The sequence below is a fragment of the Mustela nivalis genome (assembly GCF_964662115.1).
Source record: "Mustela nivalis genome assembly, chromosome: 6".
Taxonomy (NCBI): Eukaryota; Metazoa; Chordata; class Mammalia; order Carnivora; family Mustelidae; genus Mustela; species Mustela nivalis.
Genome location: NC_139025.1, coordinates 46,228,581 through 46,247,836, shown reverse-complemented (window position 1 = coordinate 46,247,836; position 19,256 = coordinate 46,228,581). Strand labels below are relative to the sequence as shown.

Below are 19,256 nucleotides of genomic sequence, written 5' to 3'. Positions count from 1 at the left end.
GGAAATCATCATTGGGCATCAACTGAGATCTTATTAAAGGTGCTGTTTAAAAAAAACCAATTTGACCTCAGTTTAATAAACACTAAAGAATTTGTGTTAATATGACATCGATAATTACACATTCTTCAAATTAAAAACTTGACTAGCAGAGTATTGTGTGTCTTATTATAACTTTAAAAGAGAACAGTTTACATAGAGAAAATGGAGCACTCAAGCTAACCATCTAATACTCAAATTATCGAACAGTTCTTTTTCTATATATATTGCAGTGTGTTTCATAAAAATGACTATAAAAATAGGATGTTTGTCAAGTGGGTCTTGGTCAAATATCCATGTGATTCTTTTAACTTTATTCATTGTAATTAACAATTTAGTTAATGACTTTCCCACCTTTCAACTTCAGTTGTTTTGTTTTGTTTTTAAAGGATCGGTTTGGTGTAAAATTTTCAAAGTGTGGATTCTTCTGCTTCTACGTTTGGTTTTACTCATCTGTTTAAAAAAGGATAACAGTATCTCCCTCAGCCCAGAGAAAGTATCCTGTAACCCCCCCCCCCCCATTTACAATATAGTATTAACAAATTCAATTCGTTTTTAAAAGATACTGAGAGCCATGTAGTTTATTTATATATAATTATATATAATACTAACGTTTCAACATAAGCAAAGTTCAAGCAAAAGGGAGAGACCTTCCTTCAGTATGATGTATATTTTACTGAGTGAACTATCAGTTTCTTTTTCTTAGGATTTTCTACTCTCCATTGTGTCTTGAGATTTTCTAGTCATGTTCCCAAGTATTCTTAAAAGTCCAGCGTTTCAGTCTACTAAAAGGTGATGGGTGTTTCATTTTCTGCGTAGCATAACAGTTTTAAGATGACCTTTTCATTTATTACTCTTTTTTGGTTATAACCTCACCACAGATTGCGTAGGATTCTGAGGGCAGAAACTACAGTTTTCCTTTTGGATGCCAGTTTCTGGTGGCTAGATGTTTTGCCCGTTCGTATACTACAGAAGGGATTTACGTCCTTTCTGGAAAGGGCAGAGCTGGTCTGATTTGTCCCACTGCCTTTCCCAGGACCTTCAGTCCTTCCCTCCCTTCTGCCGCAGCCCCACCTCCTCCACACAGGGTGAGCTTCGGCCGAGACTCTTCCGAGGCCCCGCCCCCCCGCGTCTGCGCTCTGGCGGAGGGGCGGGGCGGTGGCGCGCTGACACCTGGCGGCCGCGGGGGGCGGGCCGAAGGCAAGCGTGGGCTGGGATTGGCTGGGGCAGTGCGGGGAGGGGAGACGGTTGTAGGGCTCTTGCTTGTGCCCGAGCCTGTGCGGCCTGAGGGGCGCGGAGACTCAGGGGGAGGGAGACGGCAGCAGCATGGCGGCCGGGTATGAGCCGCCCTACCCTCCTCTTCCCCGCTGTCGCCGCCGTCGCCGCCGGAATCGCTGGGACCGTTTAGTCTGCGTGTGTTAGTTTTAAGCCCGCTGCCCGCCCGTCAGTCCTCTGGTCCACCCGCCCTTCTTCCTTTTTCTGCCACTGGCAGCCCGAGGGTCGGGCGGGCCAGATAACTCCCACTCCCACCCCACCCACAAGCCCCGGGCCGGGACCATGGAGGACGTGAAGCTGGAGTTCCCCTCGCTCCCGCAGTGTAAAGAAGACGCTGAGGTGAGTTTGTCCGGTGACTGCCACGCACAGGCCTCCCCGTGTGGCTCCTCGGCCGCGGGGCGACCCCAGGCCCCAACCGTCGAAGTCTCCGGTTCCCCCGGAGCCCTGTTGCTTCCTGAGACAGTCCTGGGACCTCGGGGAGGAGCCTCCCGCCCAGGGGCGGTGTGCTTTGACCCTCACTCACTGCGTACCTTTTCCTCTCCTGAGACCCTGGCGGAGGGGCAGCTGGGTCTGGTCTACTTAATTAAATGGGAAGGGCAAAAGCAGTCTTTTCTCCCCGAGACTCGGCGTCCAGGACTTACTTTGAGGGAGGTTCCCCTTTTTATTGCCAAGGCAATACGAGGGTAATGTTTTAAATCTCAGTTTGAAGGATTTTTTGGTGTAATCGATTCACTTGTGGTACACATGTCCCCATATGTGAAATGGATCTGAGGCTTGAACTTTCGAAGTGTGCCTTCAAAAAGTTTAACAAAGTAGTTGTTTTGTTTGTTTGTTTGTTTGTTTGTTTGAGGCGAAGCCTTGACCTGCAGAATAAAATGTCATAAAGCTAGTACATTTGAATCTAAAAACTTCAGCCACGAAACTTTCCCTTTGGAGGGCAGTTGATACTGAGAATGAATTTCTTTGAACCTGTTCCCCTCATATCTAATTCGGGATTCTTTGTACTACTCCACCTTATTTTTTCCTTGCCTAAAGTTTGTATTGAGTCGTCCCCCCCACACTGCTACTTTAAAATAAAATGGTGTTACACTCTACTAAATTAGAGTTTTCTGAAGACTAAATTAGTAACAAGACAAGGATACTCAGTTATGCTCTAGTAGGATCCAGAAAGAGTAAAATTTTCTAGTTCTAAATATCTTAATAATTGGAAAATAAGGCTTTATTTTTAAGAAACCATTCGGTTATACCAAATATTCTTTTGAATATCTTTTGGGAGTCTTATTTTTTTTATTTGGAGGGATCCTTTACTTGTAGTCTTTCACAATTTCTTATGTTAAGGTTGGACTCTTAAATAGGAAAAATAATTGAATTTAGATTATTTTAAAAATTTATACTTTTTTCTTTGTTTAATATGGAATAATGTGAATGAGGAATATGCTTTTTGTCCTTAAATGATTCAGTGATTTCAGTCTGGAAGCGACCTTAAAAAGTAGTGTAGAGCATTCTCTCTTTAGGGGTGAAGAAATTGTAGCTCACTGAGAAGTGATATGCCAAGGTAACAGTAGTGTAAGACATAGTTGAGGGCCTTGATCTCTTGATTTCTAGTTTAAAATGTTTATAGACTTGGATTTAAGCTTTTATTGTGTATATGTCTTATTCCTTTAAAATTGTTATAAAATAATTTTATAAATATTTTATAAAATATTTTATATAGTGTTCCTCTGCAAGGACAGAAGTAATGCTTAAAGCCTAGAGATAATGAAGCATATATTATTTACTGAAAGCAACTTCATTCCTTTTTTCATAGCATTGGGTGTTAGTTTTCTTTTGGTTCCAAGTGACAAAAACCAACTCAGAATAGCTTAAGCAAAAGAGGAAGAAGTAATTAAATCCAGAAAGGTAGTGGTGCAGTTGGTCTCGGAGACTTGACTAGACTGTATCATAATGCATCAGAACTGCCTCTGCCTCTTGTTAATGCTTGTCTCTTATTTTCTCTCAGGGTTTCTGCTTTTACTCTGGTTTCTCCACAGATACAGAGATTGACTGTCAGCTTCTTCAAGGTCACACCCTTACAGAGCTTACACATTGAGGAATAATATCTCTTTGAGCTTCAATATTTAAAATCTGGAGGATTGGCTTAACCTAGGTCATGTGCCATCCTTTGGATCAATCCGTATAGCCATAAAGGGGGGAATACAATGAGGAGCCCAGTCTAGGTCATATACTTACTTCTGTGGCCAGGGGTGTGAAGTTCATCATTGGTAGCCCTCCCAACAAAACCATAGAGCATTTCCACAGAGGATGGAGGGTGCTTTCTAGGCAGACAGAACTATAAAAAACCATTAAATAGGTCGTATAGTTACTCATGATAAACTAATAAAACAGAACCTTAATTTTCTAATATCCCATGAGATAGGTAAAGTGTCAGATGGTCTTACGTAGTTATGGTGACTAGCCGGTAATAGTGTTATTCCATCTAGGAAGCATTTCATGGAAACCTAAATTACAATCCAAATCTTGTTTTAGCAAAAATAGAATTCAAGTAGAGAAATTTTAATGCATGCTCTTATGATATGATCAGTCTGTGACAGCTTGATGAATCTGTCACCTCTATAAGAGTATTACTTCTACATTTCTTGAAATACTAGTCGGGACATTCTTTTAGGATAGTCCCTGCAAAAATTTAGCTGTGTTCAGATCAGTTTGCAAAAAGATTGTCACTCCTTTGTTTAAAACTTTGCTGTGATTTCCCATTGTTTTAAGGATGAAGTTCAAAGCCTTAACATTATCTGCAGGGTGGTGTGTGGTCTGGCTTCTGTGTGCCTTTCTGACCTTATTATGAGCTACTACTCTTCCTCTTCTCTGTTTTCCTTAACCACGTTCATCTTCTCTCAGTTCCTGGAATGTTTTGGTTCCCTCCACTCTCCCACCTCCAACTAGAACCTTTGTGTTTGCCATTTCCCCCCCTGTGGCTGCCAGCACTACTCTTGCCTTCCCCTAATTAACTATTTGCTCTTGGGTTAGATCTAACTTTAGGTATCATTTCTTGAGAAAGGAGTTCCCTGATTTTGCTAACTCCTCCTGTTCCCTCTCCCACTCTCACTCCACAGAATAGTTTAATCCTCCAGGTTTATAAGTCTCTGTAGCACTTGGTACTTTATACCTAACTTGTAATAGACATCATACTGATGGTTTTGGTCAATGTCTCTTTTCCATGGTAAACTGAAATTTTCATAAGTGAGTTTATTCACCAATGTGATCCTGTCTTATTCTCACTGTTTCTTGCACTTGACACACTGTCTGGTATATACCCTAAGCTTAACAAATGTTTGTTGAATTAATGGAAGAATCTTGATTGGTTTTATTAGTGGAGTCTGGTGACAAGATTACAGTACTTTCTTTTTAAAGATTTTTTTTTTTTTTTTTTTTGACAGAGAGAAATCACAAGTAGATGGAGAGGCAGGCAGAGAGAGGGGGAAGCAGGCTCCCTGCTGAGCAGAGAGCCCGATGCAGGACTCGATCCCAGGACCTTGAGATCATGACCCGAGCCGAAGGCAGCGGCTTAACCCACTGAGCCACCCAGGCGCCCTACAGTACTTTCTTTTTAGAAGTGAAGAGCAGCTTACACTGTCAATTTTTTGAATAAATTAGCTGCATAGTTAGGGCAACTGATTTTATAATTCAGAAATTAATGTTTTTAGATAGTGAAATATAATTTATTTCAGTTGCAATTTGGCAACTTAAATGTCACTTTATTTTCTCTTTTGATTCCCATAAGACAGAATAAAAAATGGGAATTGCTTAATATTTTTGATTGAGGATCCCTTATATTTAGAATGGTGCTTTTTAAACCTGACTGTAGAGTAGAATCACCTAGGGGACTTCTTAAAAAATAACCATTCCTGGACCCTATCAGCACCTATTCTGATTTAACTGGTCTGTGATGGAGTCAGATAATTCTAGTGGCAGCCAGATTTATGAATAACTGACTTAAAAGATCTTACTTGAACGCCCTTCTGTCTCTTGTTTTTAGAGTGAAAAACTCCTTTATGTTTTGGTTGAAGCAAAATAGGGATGAGAATTAAAGGAAAGGGCTTACTATGAAGAGGGCTAAATTTTTTGGAGAAGAGAAACCCCAGTACTACTTTTTCTTTTGTGAAATGTCCCAGCTCTAGTATTGTATTCTGATGATTTTTTTTTCCTCTGAACTGCTCCTCCCATCAACTAAAATTCATAATCTATCTTGGTGTTTCTAAAGGTTGTTATGTTTCATCCAGCCTGATCCATCTGAAAATAAGAATTAAGTTTTTATTTTATCTAATGGTTACAGCCTATATTCTTTGCTGTGTTTATTTACTTATTTACTGATCTTTGAACATTTTTCTGTCCCCTAAGTGCAATTTGATAGCTCATGTAATTACATTTGTCTCAGAAGGAGGAGAGAACATGAAAGATGTTTTAAAATATATTTTTTTAAAGATTTTATTTATTTATTTGACAGAGAGAGATCACAGTAGACAGAGAGGCAGACAGAGAGAGAGAGAGGGAAGCAGGCTCCCTGCTGAGCAAAGAGAGCCCGATGCGGGACGCGATCCCAAGACTCTGAGATCATGACCTGAGCTGAAGGCAGTGGCTTAACCCACTGAGCCACCCAGGCGCCCATGAAAGATGTTTTAATATGCCATACCTTTTAGCACATATTGGTGATTGAATGATACTTATGAATTAATTTTTATCAGAAGCAGAGTGTGTTTCACAATTAGGGTTATGTTGGTTTGGTTGCTTGCTTTGGTTTGAAAAATATAGTTGGGACTGTTTGGCTAGTCATCGGGAGTTTGGGAAACAGATTCTACTAATTAAGTACAGTAGTAATTCTCAATAGATCATTGGGAATCTGCCCCATTACCACTACCATCTCTAAAGTGATGGATTTTAGCAGAAGTGTGGGCAGGCTGAGATTAAGATTGTGATATAGGCAAGACGTGGTTGTTAGAGACGGCGATCAGACAGATGAACATCTGGTAGAGCAAGACAGTGAGCATGAATGACTTAACATCTTGATCTGCTATGCTAAAGGCATTACCAGAACTGATAGACAAGACAGGATTAAGATTTGTAGGGTAGGTATCAGGGCTAGGTAAATAAAGAGGGTAGAATCTTGAGATCAAAATTTAATTCTAGCACTAGGAATAGTTTAATGAAATCTGTGAGAGAAAGCCTTTTAGATTTCAGAGGATCCATGCCTATGACAGCAAGTCTGATGCTCACAAAAGTAGGCTATGTGCTTTTTTGTCAGGTGAATAGGAGTAGTTTTTCGTTCTCTCTTGCAATACAACTTGCTTTTTACTCCTATAATATCTTCCTTAAAGAAATATAGCATACATGTTCTACTGTATACAGTCTTTTGGGAGCTCAAAATTTCTTTGAAGCCTCTTACTTCACTTAAAAATTAAAGTAAGCTTTGCATTCTATCCACGTGGTCATGTTTGTTTTAAAATGAATAAAAATAAAAATTAGTGGCCAGCCAGTGAAAACACTTTTTCTTTCTTTCTTTTTCTTTTTTAAAAAGATTTTATTTATCTATGTGACAGAGCAGGAACACGAGATGGGGGGTTTGAGGGGCAGCCTTACTGCTGTGCAGGGAGCCTGATGTGGGGCTTGATCCCAGGGCTCTGGGATCATGACCTGAGCCGAAAGCAGAGGCTTTAACCCACTGAACCACCCAGGCGCCCCAAAAGTCACATTTCTTTAATTGCTTTTCTTCTTTCTTGCAACTCTGGTAAGTTTCTTCAGGAAGATAAGACTGTCTATTAGACTAATCAGGAATCTTTAAAAAAACAAAGGGCGGGGGGAAGCACTGTATATATCCATAATGTACATCTGTCATGTGCTTATTCTGTAGCAAATACTATGCTCAATGTTAGGGGTACCATGATGAAAATGACAGAATTTTTGGCTTAAGTTCTTTAAAACTTTTTAGTGTAAAACGGTTATAACATATTGGTAAATTAAATGTGCATTCATTCATTTTGTACAAATTGATTACAGGGGCGCCTGGGTGGCTCAATGGGTTAAAGCCTCTGGCTTCAGCTCAGGTCATGATTCCAGGGTTCTGGGATCGAGCCCCACATCGGGCTCTCTGCTCAGCAGGGAGCCTGCTTCCTCTCTCTCTGTCTGCCTCTCTGCCTACTTGGGATCTCTCTCTCTGTCAAATAAACAATCTTTTTAAAAAATTTGATTACATTTTCCCCTCTATTGGCTTGGAAACTATATACTTTATTTCTGTTAATCCCTATAGGCTAATCATCATTTTATGCAGTCAGTATTTGTTTAATTTTATTTATTTGTTTTTTGGTTTGGTTTTTTTTTTTTTTTTTTTTTTTTGATGGGCAGCAGAGCAAGGTTTATTGAGTGATAGCCAAAGTGATAGTACAAAGCTCCCAAGGAGGGAGCGGACCGAAGGGGTTGCCCCAGTCAATATTTGTTTAGTACAGCTCTGTCTGCTACATAGTTCCTTCTTACATTGAGAGGCTATATAGTGTCAGTGTTTCTGGAGTCAGCTGTTTCGATTCAAAGTTAAGTTACTTAGGCTCTCTGTACCTAAAGTAGAAATGCAAAATAGAGAAAACAGTACCTTTTCTTTGAGGGGAAGCAGAGAAAGAGGGACAGTATTAAGCAGGGTCCAAATAGGCAATGAATATTACAATTTCTGTAATGGCAGTATAGTTTTATCTCTTCTTGAACTTCATATAAATGGGACATGTAAAATGGACTCTTTTGTTTATGACTTTGTGTGTGTGTGTGTGAGAGAGAGAGAGAGAGAATGGGGGAGGGGCAGAGGGAGAAAATCTACAAGCCGACTTCCCACTGAGTATGTAACCCAGGGCATTGGCTCAGGGTGCAATCTTATTATTGGTGAGACCACAACTTGAGCTGAAACCAAGAGTCAGATGCTTAACGTCTTGGCTGAACCACCCAGGCGCGCCTGTTTATGGCTTTTTTCAAGGAACAGAATATCTATGAAATCACCTATATTGTGCTTAGGAGTAGTAGTAGATTCTTTGTTGTTACTGAACACTATTTCATTGTGTGATAATTGTCATGATCTCAGGATCCTGAGATGGAGCCACTTGTAGGGTTACTTGCGCAGCAGGAAGTGTGTGTGCTTGGGGATTCTCTCCCTCTCTCCTGCTACTTTTCCCCCTGCTTATGTGCTTGCATGCTATCTCTCCCTTAAATAAACTTTTTTTAAAAGATTTTATTTATTTGAGGGGGTGAGAGAGAAAGGGAGAGAGTGAGAGCATAAGAACAGGGGGAGGGAGAAGCAGACTCCCTGCTGGGATCATGACTGGAGTGGAAGGTCATGCTTAACTGAGCTACCCAGGTGGCCCTTAATAATTTTTTTTTTAAGATTTTATTTATTTGACAGACAGAGATCACAACTAGGCAGAGAGGCAGGCAGAGAGAGAGGAGGAAGGAGGCTCCATGCTGACCAGAGAGCCTGACGTGGGGCTCTGTCCTAGGACCCTGGGATCATGACCTGAGCCGAAGGCAGAGGCTTTAACCCACTGAACCACCCAGGCGCCCCAATAATTTTTTTTAATTAAAAAAAATCTTTTGTGCCCTTTTAAAGATATCTTTGCTTTTTCCAAGGTTGTAAATGTATTCTGTGTTTTCTTCTAGAAGTTTTGTCATTTTTGCATTTGTGTTTATACGTACACACTTTTTTCCCCATTTATTCATCAAGTATGTATTGAATACCTATTATGTGACAGGCACCTGTCATCAAGTGTTGGGAATAGATGAAACAGTGAAGACAGACAAGATGTTTATGTGTGCAGAGGGTTTGGGATGGGAGTGGTGAGAGAAGTCAGGATCAGAATTCATTTTATTTACTAGACAAATATTTTCTAGATAAATATCTACTTGTTCCTGCACCGGTTGTTGAAAGACTTTTTTCCCCCCTCAATTGAATTGCCTTGTTGTCTTTGGGAAAATTAATTGGCTGCATATGTGAAGGTCTTTTGGACTCTTCTTTCCACTCCTGTGTTTGCTTTTAGTCTGGAAAAAGAAATTCTGCTTTGTGTTTGATATACTGCTATTTACCTATGTATTTCTTTACCCTTATCTTGCTTGGGATTTAGTGGGTTGCTTATTTCCGAAGTGTGGTGTCTTTAGCCAGTTTTGGAAAATTTTCAGTAATATATCTATTTTCTCTATCCTCCTTCTGGAACTTAGATTTTATGGATGTTGGACGTTTAAATTCTATCTTATATGTATATTAAGTGATCATATTTTCCGACTCTGAATTTAGGTCATTTCTTCAGTTCTGTTTTCCAGTTCACAAATTGTCTTTATTTTTTAAGATTTTATTTATTTATTTGACAGAGATCACAAGCAGGCAGAAAGGCTGGGGGGAGGTGGTGGGATGGGAAGCAGACTCCCTGCTGAGCTGTGAGCCTGCCACTGCATGGCTCCATCCCAGGACCCTGAGATCATAACCTGGGCCAAAGGCAGAGGCCCAACCCACTGAGTGGCTCAGCTGCCCCACAAATTCTCTCTTTAACTACAACCTTTCTTCTCTTTAGCCTGTTCCACCAATTTTTAATTTCATTTGTGTTTTTTCATTTCTTCATATACCATTTGGTTCTCTTTAAAAAAAATAAATTTCTTAATCCTTGCTCATACTTTTGATGCTCTCATACCTTTGATACTCTAAATGTATTGTATTTTTCATTGTCCTAATATCTGCAGCCTTTATGAATGTGATTCAGTTTGTATCTGTTTTTTATGGTGGTTCATTTCCTCTTTTTTTTTTTTTTTTTTTTTCAAATTGTGAGCTCGTTTAAACTTACCTCTGTGAATTATTTCTGATCTAGGTTTAGGGCATGCTTCTCCAGAAAGAAAATGCATTTGCTTCTCCCAAGAACCAATGGACACTATCTACCTAGGACCACCTGACATTGAATTTTCACTTGGCCTCACAAAAATAATTGAATTTTAATGCCAAAGTTGAGCAAAGGCCAGATTGTGGTTAGGAAGATCCCAACCCACTATTACCACCACATTTTGCTCAGACTCAAAGCTAAGAAAGGCAAGAGTACTCATTTCTGTGGGGATGAGGTAAATTCTCCTCCCTCCCTAATCTTCCCAGTTTATCATTCAATGAGAACGTTGCCTTTTGGATCAGCTTTTTGGTGTTGATCTTACTTCCCTCTTTGATCAGGTCCTGTGCTTTGTCTTATGTCTTACATATACGGTGTCTTTTTAAATAAGGCCATCGTAAAGATGTGGAACAGCTAGAACTCCCTTACATGGCTGATGGGAATGTAAATTGGTTTGGGAAAGCTTTTGGCAGTGTCCAATAAAGCCAAATATAGGCATACTCTGTGACTTAGGAATTCCATTGATATTTTAAAAATTAATATGTAATGTTTTATAGGGGCACCTGGATGGCTCAGTCAGCTGAGCCTCTGTCTTCAGCTCTGGTCATGATCTCAGGATCAAGACCCATATCTGGCTGCTTCTCCTTCTCTCTGATCCTTCTCCCCGCTTATGCATTCTCTCTCTCTCTCTGTCTCAAATTTTAAAAACCCAGCAACATATAATGTATTATTTGTTTCAGGGGTGCAGGTCTGTGATTCATCAGTCTTATATAATCCCCAGTGCTCATTACAACACATACCCTCCCCAGTGTCCGTGACCCTGTTACCCCTCCTCACCCCCCCTTACTTTTTTTTAAGATTTTATTTTTTTGAGTACTCTCTACACCCATTGTAGAGTAATCTCTACACCCATACAACTAACCTCACATTTGGGTGTGAGTCCAAACTCACAACCCCAAGATCAAGAGTCACATGCTCTTCCAACTGAGCCAGCCATGTGACAGACAAAATGAATGAATGTCACAGACATTAGGTTGAGTGAAAGAAGCCAAACAAAATAGTACTGTTGTGATTCCATTTATACTAAGTTCAAGATCAGGCAAAACTAATCTTTAGTCACAGCAGTCAGTGGTCACCTCTGAAGAGAGGATATTGACTGAGAAGAGGAGGGAATTTTCTGAGATGACGAAAGTTTTTTTTTTTAAGATTTTATTTTTATTTATTTGACAGAGACATAGTGGGAGAGGGAACACAAGCTGGGGGAGTGGGAGAGTGAGAAGCAGGCTCCCCACTGAGCAAGGAGCCTGATGTGGGGCTCGATCCCAGGACCCTGAGATCATGACCTGAGCTGAAGGCAGACGCTTAACAGCTGAGCCACCCAGGCACCCCTGAGATGACGAAAATCTTGATCTGGGTCGTGATTACATGGTTGTATTGCCTCTGAAAGTTTATTGAGCTCTACATTCAGATTTGGGCATTTTAACACTTCATTGTGTCTTCTTTTATATGTCAATTTTAAAAGAACAGATATACAAGGCCATGAAAGATCAGCAGGTCCTCTCCTGATATGGCTTATTGGGGGTTATAGCCTACTGATATCACATTGCCAAGATCTGTTAAAGACAAAAAAATACTTTGTTTCTTTTCTTTATTAAAAAGAAAAATTGCTGACTATATTGCAGGAGTACTATTCTGTCTTTTCTGTAGCCAAATTCAAGAGGTTTGCTGCTCAGGGTGCATTATATTGAACACAACCCAAGGAAGCAAAGAGTTTTGGGGCACCTGGGTGGCACAGTTACTTAAGTGTCTGATTCTTGATTTCGGCTTAGGTGGTGATCTCAGGGGTTTGGAGTTTGCTTAAGATTTTTTCTCTCTCCTTCTCTCTCTGCTCTATCTCTCCTCTCTCTAAAAAAAGAAAAGAAAAGAAAGCAAAGAGTTTTTATTACTTGTCACAAGGAGACAGGGAAATGGCTCTCAAAGTACTATCTGTCTCCTCTTGGGATTCATCTATGAAACATTTATTCTGTGTGCTAGGGAGCAGAGCCAGGGAGCTTGATACATTAAGGAACTTACACATTTTGTTACCTAGGCACTTGGTTTAAACTGCTCATGCTTAGTATGTCACCATGCTAGTATGTACATTGTATGGTCAAAAAATGGTGGAAAACCTCACCCTTGGGAGGAGATCTTAGTATTCTAATGAGCCAGAGGTAACTTTAGGGCAACTGGGAGGGGGGGCTTCTTTGCAGGACGTCACCTCCAAACTGGCTCAAACTGGCTCACAGAAGAGGGTATCTGGTGGAACACCTAACCGTAGCTTCTTGTTCTACAAAACAGACATGTTCTTTCCCCCTTTTTCTGCGTTTCCCCCTTTCCCCTCCTCCCTTCTGATAACTTGCAGCCCTCCGATATGAATAATTCCCCATTGCATCCTAGCTTAGATTTCTGTTACAGATGTATAACATTTCTACCTTATGTGTTAAAAATACTTTTCTGACTTGGAAAATCTAGGTGAAGGGTAAAGGGAATTCCTTGTACTATTTTTAACTTTTCTGTAATCCTAAAATTAAAAGTGAAAAGGGGTTTGTCTGATTTTTGGGGGGGGGGCAGAGGGAGAGGGAGAAAAGCAGACTCCACTGAGCGTAGAACCTGATACAGGGCTTGATCTTAATGACGCCAAGATCATGATCTGAGACAAACAAAGTTTAACACTTAACTGACTGAGGCAAGCACCCCTTCATTATTTGTTAATTTTACTTAAATTCAGTTTAGATTAGAAGAATAGATATGCAGATATACTTTTTTTTTTAAGATTTTATTTATTTGAGAGGGAGAGAGTGAGTGAGTGAGAGAGCAAGTGCACCTGAGGAGGGGGAGGGAGAAGCAGACTCCCTGCTGAGAAGGGATCCTGGGACTCTGGAATCATGACCTGAGCTGAAGGCAGACCCTTAACTAGCTGAGCCACCCAGGTGCCCCCACAAATGTACTTCTAAGCATGTCACTATATATGGTTGTAGCAATTGTCTGCATCCAGCATTCACTGGAAATTGGCTTAACAAGGCACCTATTTTCTGTGAATTATTTCAGTCACAAAGCATTTAAAATAGCATTTTGAGTTAAAATAAATTTAGTTAATGTATAGTATGTGACTAGTTTCAGGGGTAGAATTTAGTTGATTCATCAGTTGCATATAACACCCAGTGTGCATTACATCAAGTGCCCTCCTTAATGCCTGTCATCCAGTTACCCCATTCCTCCACCCATCAATCCTCAGTTCGTTCCATGTAGTCTCTTAGGGTTTGCCTCCCTCTCTGTTTTTCTTATTCTATTCTTCTATTATTCTTATCCTTCCCTTTCCCTATGTTCATCTGTTTTGTTTCTTAAATTCCACATATGAGTGAAGTCATTTGGTAGTTGTCTGTCTTTGACTGACTTACTTTGCTTAGCACGATACTTTCTAGTTCCATCCACATCACTGCAAATGGTAAGATTTCATTCTTTTTGATGGCTGAGTAATATTCCCTTATGTATACATACCATTTATTTATCCATTCGTCTGTCAGTGGACATCTGGGCTCTTCCCATATTTTGGCTATTGTGGACATTTCTTCTATAAACATTAGGGTGCATGTGCCCTTCCAATCTCTATTTTTGTATCCTTTGGATAAATACATAGTAGTGTAATTGCTGGGTTGTAATTTCTGGGTTGTCAATAGTTCTAATTGACATATAATGTTATATTTGTTTCAGGTATATTACATAGTGATTGGACAGTTCTGTACACTGCCCATTGCTCACCGTAGGTGTAGTTAACTTCTGTCACCATACAAAGTTATTCCAAATTATTGGCTATATTCCTGATGCTATACTTTTCATCCACATGACTTATTTTATTTTTATTTTTTAAAGAATGTATTTATTTATTTGAGAGAAAGACAGTGAGAGAGAGCATGAGAGGGATGAAGATCAGAGGGAGAAGCAGAAGCTCCACAGAGCTGGGAGCCCAATATGGGACTCAATCCTGGGACTCCAGGACCATGACCCGAGCCGAAGGCAGTTGCCCAACAACTGAGCCACCCAGGCACCCCCTGTGACTTATTTTATAACTGGAAGTTTGTATCCCTTAATTCTTTTCCCCTGAAAATAAAGGATTTTTTAAAAAGCTTTTCCAGTTTTAACTTTAGAAACCTCATTTCTGTTTATAATTCTAAGTTGAAAGCAACCAAGTTAGAAGCTTTTGGGATGCAGTCTGTTTACGAATGAGGACTATCTGTACTATATTTGATTCTTCTTATCAATTCACTGTGACTGCTTTCATCTTTTCCAAGTTTTTCTTTATTTTTTTAAAAAAGACTTATTATTTTGGGGAGGGAGGGGCAAAAGGAGAGGAGGAGAATCTCCAGCAGACTAGCTACCTCTCAGGGAGCCTAATGTAGGGCGTGATCCCAGGACCCTGAGACCATGACCTGGGCCAAAATAAGCCAAAATCAAGAGAGAGGTGCTCAACCGAATGTTTTCTGTCCTTTGCCATTGACATGTGCTTTATTTTCCAACTTGTTTACTTTGGTCTGCATTCCAAAGAGAGAATGAACTCTATACTTTCATAAAGTGTATCTTTAAAGGGAATCAGACTGCTAAAAGACAGATCAAGCCCAAGTGAGATATGAAAAAGACTGTTTGATAACCATTTAGTGGTTTAGATCAGGGATGGCAAATACCTATGATTTAACAGTCTTTCATCCATTACATAAACTGCTCATTGATCACAGTACTCTTCTTAAGTCTTTCCTCACACAGTGTTTTAGCTATCTGCTGCCAGTTGGTTAAAGTTGACATGAATCGCAGTAAGGCTATTTGGCATTTCTGATTTGGAGGATCAGTTTTGGGGAGAAATTTCTTAAATTAATGAGCTATTCCATTCACTGTATGAAATAACATAATCGTGATTTTGGAAGCATAGTTACTTAAAGAATACCTTAATCATTGTTTTTTTTTTTTTTCCTCCCAAGATTTTATTTATTTTAGAGAAAGAGAGAGAGTACACAAGCCAGGGGAGAGAGGCCAAGGGAGGAGGAGAAGCAGTCTCCCCACTGAGCAGGGAGCATGAGGTGGAGCTCGATCTCAGGATCCTGAGATCATGACCTGAGCTGAAGGCAGATGCTTAACCAACTGAGCCACCCAGGCGCCCCTTAATCATTGTTTCTTGTAACTTAAATTTTCAAGTGTTTGCAAAGATTTTCAAGTGTTTGCAAATCTATAGAGTATTCTTAAAGTACAATGTATTTTTTCAAAAAATCCATACACTTGTATGTCACATCTTTAACTTTTAATTGGGTAACCTTTTGTTATCTGTCATTCACTTTTATTCTTGTGTTTTCTTTCCATCGTTAAGGAATGGACCTACCCTATGAGACGAGAGATGCAGGTAAGATAATATTCAAACCACATGTATTACTATTATCATTATTAAATAACCTAATTTCACAAAGGATTTGAGAGCTGTTGGCTCATGGTCTATAGGTTCATCATTAAGTATTTTAAAAATCAAGGTTATTTAAGGTTAATCATGGATCTTAAAAAGATGAGAAATGAATTGTTGCCTTTCTTCCTTAGATTAGAATCATGGACATAGTAATATATGTATATGCTTAAAGAATCACTTTGTTTTTCCTTATCTGAAAAACTTGGTACAATATTTTATTCCTTTTAAAAACAGTTTTCTGTGAATGTCTAGTTTAGATAAGTCCAAAAGAGTTGACTATAAAGCAGATCACTCTTGAATAATTGTTCCTTTTTATGTCTGATTTCCAGTCAACTTCCATAATGAAGTCCTCCAGAAGCCTGAGTGGAATACTCCCAAAATGGAATGATAAAATGATAGTTACCCCTCATAGCAGTTTGTTTTTCTTTTGCATTTCTTACAAGTGACAGTCACTCTGCTAACCCCAGAATCAATCAGTGTCTCCTGTTCCCAGGAGTACCTTGAATTATAAAAATCTGTTTCTTTTCTCTATTAGTGAAAATTATCTTTTAAAAGTATCTGAGTACTTATGAGACATTTTACTTGGTGCTGTGGGAAATGCAAAGATGAGTAAATGTAATTTCTGCCCACAAGAAGCTGGTAGGAGAAATCAGACCTCTACATAAATAGTAACAATTTTCATAGAACTGAACTGAAAAATTACATTGTATTAATATCTAGGATATGATATAGCCCAACTAAAATCTTTCTATACTGAAATTACATAGAATAAATTTTAATCCAGTGTTTGGAAGGTATTTATTTAAAATTGTTGAAACTCTTGTCAGTAGGCAAACATTTGATACTGGTCCTTTTTAAACTTTGCAATAATACTTTTTTATTTTTTTTTTTTAAGATTTTATTTATTTATTTGACAGACAGAGATCACAAGGAGGCAGAGAGGCAGGCAGAGAGAGAGAGGAAGGGAAGCAGGCTCCCTGCTGAGCAGAGAGCCCCGATGCAGGGCTCGATCCCAGGACCCAGAGACCATGACCTGAGCTGAAGGCAGAAGCTTAACCCACTGAGCTACCCAGGCGCCTCTGCAATAATACTTTTATTAACAATAAGTAACAACAGTTCTAATCTTGTGTCTTGTGCTACTTTTGATATGGCTGAATAAGGTTTTGTGTAATTCCAAAGGGGTAATTTTCTTTATGCCTATTTTATTTCTAAACTATCGCAGAGACTGTAAGTAAAATGAGAGATTTTTATTAATATGAAGGACAGTCATATAGGGGCACCTATATGGCTCAGTCAGTTAAGCACTGGGACTCTTGATTTTCGGTCAGGTCAGAGTCTCAGTGTCATGAGACTGAGCCTCTCCTCAGGCTCTGTGTTGGCCAGGGAACCTGCTTAAGATGCTGTCTCCTTCTCACCTCTGTCTCTCTCCCCTTCTCTTTAAAAAAAAAAAAAAAAAAAAAAGACAGTCATATAATATGATAATTTTACCCAAACTGCTTCTAAAAAGCACTGTAGAAGTTCAGATTTCTGACTTTTTTTTCCCTAAAGGTTTTATTTATTTATTTGAAGAGAGAGAGAGATCACAAGTAGGCAGAGGCAGGCAGGCAGGCAGAGAGAGGAGGAAGCAAGCTCCTGGCCGAGCAGAGAGCCCGATGCAGAGAGCCCGATTCGGGGCTTGATCTCAGGACCCTGGGATCATAACCTGAGCTGAAGGCAAAGGTTTAAGCCACTGAGCCATCCAGGCGCCGCCAGATATCTTGACTTTTCAGAACTATATTTAAATTTTAAATGTCTCATTTGATATATAAAGCACATATCCATTTCTCTTCCCAGTCATTTGCTCCGTGTGGCTAGAAAATGTTCCCTAAGTTATAAGCTTTTAAAGCAGATTAGTGCCCAGCTAGCTCAGTCAGTAGAGCATGAGACTCTTAAAGCAAATTACTGTAACAATTATGAAAATACTCCACAAATCCACGTATATGGTACATAGTTTGTATAGATTTAAGTTGTTAATGGTAAATATCTCAACTTTTTTTTTTTCTTTAGGAAATTTTACCTGGATTGTTTTTGGGTCCATATTCTTCTGCTATGAAAAGCAAGGTATGAACTTAAGGTTTGGTTCATCAGGAGACTATTAACCAGCTTTTTAGGAATAAATTTTTTTTAGTAGTAAGAGTTTTGAGGGAGGGTCTATAAATATTGCATGTTACTCTGGAGTACCTACCTCTTTTGAAATATTACTGGACCAGTGATTGTCAAGTGTGTCACCACAAACCACAAATAAGTATATTTGACATTTTAGTTAATCTTTCTTTATCAAGGGTACATGTGTGTGTGCATGTGTATGCACTTTTTTGTTTTGTTTTGTTTTTAAAGATTTTATCTATTTGACAGAGATCACAAGTAGGCAGAGAAGCAGGCAGAGAGAGAGGGGGGTGGGGAGCAGGCTCCCCGCTGAGCAGAGAGCCCGATGTGGGGCTCGATCCCAGGACACTGAGATCATGACCCGAGCCGAAGGCAGAGGCCCAACCCACTGAGCCACCCAGGCACCCCAAGAAGTCAATATTCTTGAGTATGATATCTACCTACAGTAAGTTTTGTTTAAAAAAAAAACTATTGCATTTTTAACTTTGATGATTTAATTTAATGTATTTATGAGTTTTAGATGAATAGGGAGTTCTTTTTTTTTTTTAATTAATTTCTTTGAAACTGGAAGCCCTTTTGACTGTTGAGGCATATGTAGGAGTAAACCTAGTTTTGATGGCCTACAGCTAGGTTGGAAAGGGGGTGTTGGTGAAAATAAAAAGTACTAAGGAAAATACAGAGAACTATAGACTTAACTGTAACTTACTTAAGATAAACAAAAATCAAATAATGTAGTATTCACAAAATACTGGCCTTCCAGATGATTTTAGATTATTTGCCTTTTGTATTCCTACAGCATTTTAGAAATATACCTATTATACTGTTTGTCACATTAAACCACAAGTATTTGTTTACAGATCTCCTCAAAACCTCTTTCCCCTTGGGGTGCCTGTGTGGCTCAGTGAGTTAAGCCTCTGCCTTCGACTCAGGTCATGATCTCAGGGTCCTGGGATCCAGCCTGGCATTGGGCTCTCTGCTCAGCGGGGAGCCTGCTTCCCCCCACCCCCGCCCCTGCTCTCTCTGCCTGCCTCTCTGCCTACTTGTGATCTCTCTCTGTCAAATAAATAAATAAAATCTTTAAAAAAAAAAAGAAACAAACAAAACTCTTCCCCCTCAATTTTACTATGGTCTAATAATTAGACTGAGGAAAAGTTTCTGTGGCAAAATTTGATTATTTCCCACTCTGAATTACCATAGTACAGCTCATATTCCTTTTCATACCATCATCTAAAATATATATAACAATAACAAATAATAATAAAGATAAACCTTAGGGAATAAACTCGTTTTCTAATACTCATTTAGTTAAGTCTACCTTTTATTGCATTCAAATACATTTAAACTGTTACTTTGTGTGCAGTTTTTCTGTAGTTTGTAGGTATGAGATTAGGTCATAATTTGGTTTATGTAAATGAAAATCCATTGAAAATAAA

General features: G+C 39.3%; 1 protein-coding gene across 2 annotated transcripts in view; it reads left to right on the top strand.

Annotated features, from left to right (window-relative positions):
• Positions 1 to 1,205: 1,205 nt before the first annotated feature.
• The window catches only part of STYX (serine/threonine/tyrosine interacting protein), a 41,393-nt gene continuing 23,342 nt past the window's right edge, over positions 1,206 to 19,256 (top strand). For both annotated transcript variants that reach the window (XM_082735190.1, XM_082735189.1), the window contains exons 1-3: positions 1,206 to 1,650; positions 15,589 to 15,621; positions 17,725 to 17,778. In XM_082735190.1, coding sequence (XP_082591316.1) covers positions 1,594 to 1,650; positions 15,589 to 15,621; positions 17,725 to 17,778 — 144 coding nt within the window. In that variant the 5' untranslated portion in view covers positions 1,206 to 1,593. The remainder of the gene's footprint in view (positions 1,651 to 15,588; positions 15,622 to 17,724; positions 17,779 to 19,256) is intronic.